General features: G+C 40.1%; 1 protein-coding gene across 1 annotated transcript in view; it reads right to left on the bottom strand.

Moving 5' to 3' along the window:
* Nucleotides 1-3098: 3098 nt before the first annotated feature.
* LOC105916090 (speckle type BTB/POZ protein) overlaps nucleotides 3099-6000 on the bottom strand; it is a 30123-nt gene continuing 27221 nt past the window's right edge. The window contains exon 10 of the mRNA XM_036141789.1: nucleotides 3099-4933. Coding sequence (XP_035997682.1) covers nucleotides 4789-4933 — 145 coding nt within the window. The 3' untranslated portion in view covers nucleotides 3099-4788. The remainder of the gene's footprint in view (nucleotides 4934-6000) is intronic.

The following is a 6000-nucleotide window of genomic DNA, read 5'->3' as shown; positions in this document are numbered from 1 at the left end:
AGGAAAGATAGGAAGGACTCTAAGAAAGACAATAGGAAGGAAGCAAATAAATGACTTAAGGAATGAAAGAAGATAGGAAGGAAAATAAGGACTCAAGGAAGAGAGGAAGGTAGGAAGGTATGAAGGAAGGAAAGGACCCAAGGAAGGAAGGAAGGAAGGACTCAAAGAAAGACAATAGGAAGGAAGCAAAGAAATTACTTAAGGAATGAAAGAAGATAGGAAGGAAAGGAGGGAAGGAATGAAGGAAGGAAGGAAAGGACTCAGGAAGGAAGGAAGGAAGGAAGGATCCATCAGTAAAAGAACCCACAAATTTTAAGTCAATACTTGTATAAACTAATCCTGCAGACTAGTTCAGATTAGATTTTTATGAATTCATGTAAAATTAACTTCACAAAAATAATGAAAAATGTGACTAACAATTATATTGTGCCACGGGCAATAAAACGAGAATCTGACTTTAGTTGTTGCTGTTAAAAAACAACAACAACAAATATTTCACCAAATGATTACATATTTAGGAAATTTCATTTTTTGTTTCAGATTTTTGAAGAGAGAAAAAAAAGAAAATAATTTGAAAAAATAACTTTAAGCATCCTTTCTACTTTTAGAGTTTGGAACAATGGATTTTTAACATAAACTAGGGTAGAAATCTATTTGAATGAGACAACAATAACTATTCCTCCACACTTGTTGGCTCCAGTAATTTGTGACTAGGAACCTCTCATCTGTAATCCATGACTTTGTTTCTCTGGTGTAAATAATATAAATATGACAGAGGCCCATTCCTCTGAGCCACGACACGCTAAACAGGAGCCAAACCCATCTTTATCTAGCCGTCATCCACAGTGAGCAGGGTGGAAAACCAGGTAAATTAAACAAAATGTTTGGAGCGCCATGAACACAAATGGAACTATGCAATAATTTCAGAGGAGAATGAGAGGCACAAAGATTGGTAAAAAACAAATGCTGAAGATGTGGAAAAGCACCAGATCCACACTGTTAAGCTGTGATGCTGTGGGCCATTTTGTCTTTTAAAAGGCATTTTGAAATAACAGAGTTTCAATAGAAACCTGTGCCTGTATTCACAAAGGTTTGACCAAAATACTAAAGACTAAAAGTAGCTCTTAATGACATCATTTCAGGACAAATCTTAGAATTTTACCTCAGTAAGATAAAAGCATCTTAGGTCTTAATGTGACAAAATGTTAGGAGAAGTGAGGAGGACTTTTAGCTAGCCTAAGTGTCTCTTAAGCAGAGAAGATGATGGAAACAGAGACATTAAATAGTGAAGGAAATGAGGACATAAACTTCTACAACAACCATACAATTATTAATATGTAGACAAGATAAACCTTATCATCCCCATATGTGGAAATTAATTAGTATCAGCGGCATGACGGGTTAAAGGCGCAGGTCTAGTAACGTAATTTATAATAATAATAATAATAGGAAAAATGTTGGATAATCATGAATAAAAAGTGGAGAAATTTGCAAAATACATATAAAAGAGGAGATAAAGTATTTTCTGCATTGTGTGATAATGTCAGCAGCCTAAATAGTTCACTTGTGAGGCTGCCGTGTAAAAGCACCAAGAGAACAAGATGCATTGTGCATTTACACCGTTGTTCAGGGACCAATTTAGCTTACGACACTCCCAGAGCTGTGTGGACAGATGCCTCGTTGTTCTGGGTTTTTCTACCGATCCCAGTAAAACGCTGACAGGTGAGTGTGAATTAATACCAAATAGAAAAAGTAGTAAAATGACTGGTGAGGATGCAAATAAGGTGCGTTATCAATAGATTTTTGTACGTTTCGTCATCATGTCACACATTTCTCAGTCCAGTCTAATTTTTTCTCTCCTTTGATCACTAGCCGCACATTTGGCGTTTTATTTTCTTCTTTTACCCACAACCAATTACAGCTCTTAGAAGACAACGTCACACCCAGCAATGGGGTCAACACACCTCCTCACTAAGATAAATGTACTTAATCACTCTTAAACTAAGACTCCTTGGTAGAAACTTTTTAGGCTAAGACAGCAGCTCTCTGACAATCTCTTACAGACATTGGTGCCAGAAATGAGAAAACTGACCATCATTGGGTCTTTTGGCAGGAAAATTATCCAAAGCAGAACCCAGTAACGCACTGCAAAAAGGGAACTAAAAATAGGTAACATTTTCTTGAAATTAGTGCATTTTTCCTTGATTTGAGCAGCTAAATAAGACTATTTGCCAGTGGAATAAGATTTTTGCACTTAAAATAATAACAATTCATCTCCACCATCTTATTTCAAGTGCAGAACAGCTAATAACCTTATTTTAGGGGTAAGAATACTCATTCCATTGGCAAATAGTCTTATCTAGCTGCTCAAATCAAGAAAAAATACACTGATTTCAAGAGAATTTTACTTACTTTTAGTTCCTTTTTTGCACTGCGGTTCACTATTGCAGAACTGCGCTGTTGGCTAATTCAAATTCAAAAATACTTATTTAATCCCAATAGGAAATTGGGATTAAAAAGATTGGGGCGTCCTGTAGAGGTCTGCCTAAAAGCGGCTCTGAAGACGCCTCTGACTGAAGACACTCTGTAGTTGGATGAGAGTCTGATGAAGAGGATGCTCAGGGTTATCCTTCATCGCATTAACAAACCTTCACCTCCAGAGGTTCCAGAGGAGTCCCCTGAACAGAACCAGCCTTCATGATCAGCTTGTTGATCTTTTTTAAGTCGTTGGGTCTGATGCTGCTCCTCAGCAGACCTATAGCTCTGCAGCAGGGCTGTAGAAGATATTAACAGCAATGGTGCCGTTACCTGTGGTACCTGCAAAATTAAATAATGGTTTCTCCTCAATCCTCTGAGATTAAGCTTCTGCAAAGAGATTAATTTAATTAGGAAAACGTCCCACTTCTATACCACGGGTGCTAATAAACATACGAGGAGATGCATTTCAGATTATAAGCTCCTTTTCACCCTCGTTACTAAAAACCAAAGAACATTAATGGCTCAACAAGAATAGGCTGTGCATGTGTGGATGCTTTCATAAGACTCAGAACAGAAAGTGGAAATTTTATTTCATATAAAAATACTCAGACGACGTCAGAACCGCTTTCAATACAAAATAGTTGTGGTTTATTTTTCTGGGAACAGAAAAAAAAAATGGCAACAGCTAAGTGTCACTTCTCAAAAATCAGAGATATCTACAGGAAAAAAAAAAGAAACAACGGTTCCTTCTATCATTACCATTTACCAGCTGGTTGAAATGATAACTTCAAATGTACAGTCACGGTTCAGAACTGAAGGAAAGAAAAGTACCACCGCTGAGGTTCTAGGGTTTTACGTATGCTGTAGATATTTCGGGTTTTTTGGGGGTGTACGTAAATTTTGGCCAACACTTCTTCATTTTGGCATCATTGTTTAATAAATAGCGACGTAATCTGAGGGTGTGTGTTTTGGATTAAATAATCAGAACCTGCTAAACGGCAGGTCATTCAAACCCAAGAACTGACAGAGGGTGCACTTTCTTTTTTTTTTTTTTACACAATGACTGTATTTGTTTGTGGTTCAGGAGTTAGTTTTTTTGTCTACAATTGATATATTCTGAACATTAAAACGTGTTCATTGCAATTTCATTTTATGCTGCATTATGCTGCAAAGAAAAAAGAAAAAAAAAATCTGGTCTCTTCTTTCAGTTTGACTGTTGAAAAGTGTCTGTACAATTTCCTATGGAAGCAAAAAATAAAACAGCTCTGCGGGAAAAGAAATAAAAGAAATCTGTCACAAGAGAACATCAACATGTCTGACCGAAACCCTTTTAAATATTTGTAACCATTTCTCGACGTTTTGTCGTCTCCTGGTCGTCTTCAGACATTTTTTATTTTATTTTTTAGACACGCTAGAATCCCCCCCCCCCCCATCCCCCTTTGGAGACCGACCGAAAAATGGACGCAGGTGAAGCTCGGACAGAGTACACGTGTTGTTTTTGTCACTTGCAGATGTTTTTTTTGTTTAAAGGGAACTTGTTGGTGGCGGTCCGGCTGGGTCTCAGGTCCATGAAGCTTGCTTCTTTGTGTGCTTGCCTACAGAATTTCTACGTTCCTGCTGGTTAAGGGTTGGCAAGGGCTGATCTGTGACGTTAGTGCAACTTTTTCCCCAAGTTTCACTGGGGAAAATTTTTTTTTTTTTTTTGTTGATCCCTCCCCATCTTTACTTTTTGACTAGCCCTTGGTTGTCTTTCTTGGGGGTGGGGGCTTCTAGTTTGTGACCACAGCCCTCTCAATCCCAGGCCCTCGTGTCCTTGAGTTTGGGGGCAGGGGGTGGGTGGGGGGGGGCACCGGATCGCTCGATTCGCTCTATGATAAAACGGACACTTAAAATCTGCCGCCGTCCTCCAAACCTCCGAACTTGGCGAGGTTTGCGTGTTCAGCTCTTCCTTGGAAAACAGACGTCGTACATTTCCAAGGACGTGCGGGAAGAACGACGACAGAACTCACCAAGCCCAGGAGAAAGGAGACGGGGGTGCGGCGGAGTTTTATTGTAAACAGCAAAGATCGACTTTTACAATCCCAGCTTTTTCCCCCTCTCGTCCTCCTCCTTCTTCTTCTTCTTCTTCTCTTCATCTTTAAAAAGACTAGATACAGCAGGTTCTGGGTGGGGCAGGACGGGTCGGGGGAGGCTCTAGGTAGTGTTGTGGGTAACAGCGAGGGGAACAGGTGCAGACCTGGGGAGGGGGGGTTACTGCTTCTGTGTGTGTATGTGTGCGAGCGTGAGTGGGTTCTGATGCCCCTTCGGACGTTAGGACTGTTTGAGCCGCTTGCGTGGGGGTCCGAGGAAAGGGCACTGGGCCGACGCCAGGGAGCGGTAAGCCTCGGCCACCAGGTGTGGATGGGACGCCACCATGGACTTCCAGCCGGCCGTTTCCATCACCTCCGCTGCGTGGCTGGAGCGGGGAGGAGAGACAGGGAGACAACCAAACATGTTAGTCCCCCGTTTAATTTGTCGGTAATGCCGTGGGAAATCAGCTCTGAAGCCAGATAAACATGGAGGCGTGTTAAAAATACCTGTTCAATGGTCTAATCTGCTGAAATAAACTACAATCACAGCCTCAAAGTGGTTTTTTACAGCTGAACGTTCAGTTCTTCCTGTCAAAATAAGGTCTTTAAAAAGTGATTAAACACAGAAAAAGCTGCTCAGTTCTTGGTGTTTGGTAAAAGCCAAATATTTGGATATGTTCAAACTGATCCACGACCTCCGGTACAGCATAGATCAGGAATCGTCAGCTTCAGTCCTCGATGGCTGGTGTCCTTTTTAAATGTGTCCCTGATCAACACACCTGGATCAAATGGATGATCAGTCTCTCCAGAGTCCAGCTAAAGGCCTGATTACTTACACTGCAAAAATGGAACTAAAAATAAGTACAAATTTCTTAAAATGAGTGTGTTTTTCCTTGATTTGAGCAGGTAGATAAGACTATTTGCCAATAGAATGAGATTTTAGCACTTAAAATAGGAACAATTCATTTCTAAAATAACACAATTAGACATCCTGCACTTGAAATAAGACAATGGAGATGAATTGTTCCTATTTTAAGTGCAAAAGACTTATTTACCTGCTCTAATCAAGGAAAATTACAATGATTTCAAGAAAATTTCACTTACTTTTAGTTCTGTTGTTGCAGTGTATATGTGATGAAGCAGAGACACACCTAAAGGTTCCTGGACACGGGCCATCGGGGAGTCAACGATCCCTGCTCTAGACTCAAAAACAGCCGTCTTGTATTTTATTAATGAACGTTTTTTCTTCAGCTCAACACTTTCATCGGTCCAGGAAACGTTCTGTTTCTCTTTAGGTCGGATCAGATAGAACCAGTTCGACCCGGGTTGTTTTTTCACTTTTTTCCTGCCACTGGTCTGGCTTCATTAACATCTCTTCTGTTACAGCGATATCTGGAAAATCAAAACTTTCTTCCATCAATCTGGAGATGATCACTGAGTCCTTTCTTTTCTT

The sequence above is a fragment of the Fundulus heteroclitus genome, chromosome 10 (genome assembly GCF_011125445.2).
Source record: "Fundulus heteroclitus isolate FHET01 chromosome 10, MU-UCD_Fhet_4.1, whole genome shotgun sequence".
Classification (NCBI taxonomy): domain Eukaryota; kingdom Metazoa; phylum Chordata; class Actinopteri; order Cyprinodontiformes; family Fundulidae; genus Fundulus; species Fundulus heteroclitus.
Note: the sequence above shows the minus strand (reverse complement) of the source record. Positions and strands in the feature narration are given on the sequence as shown.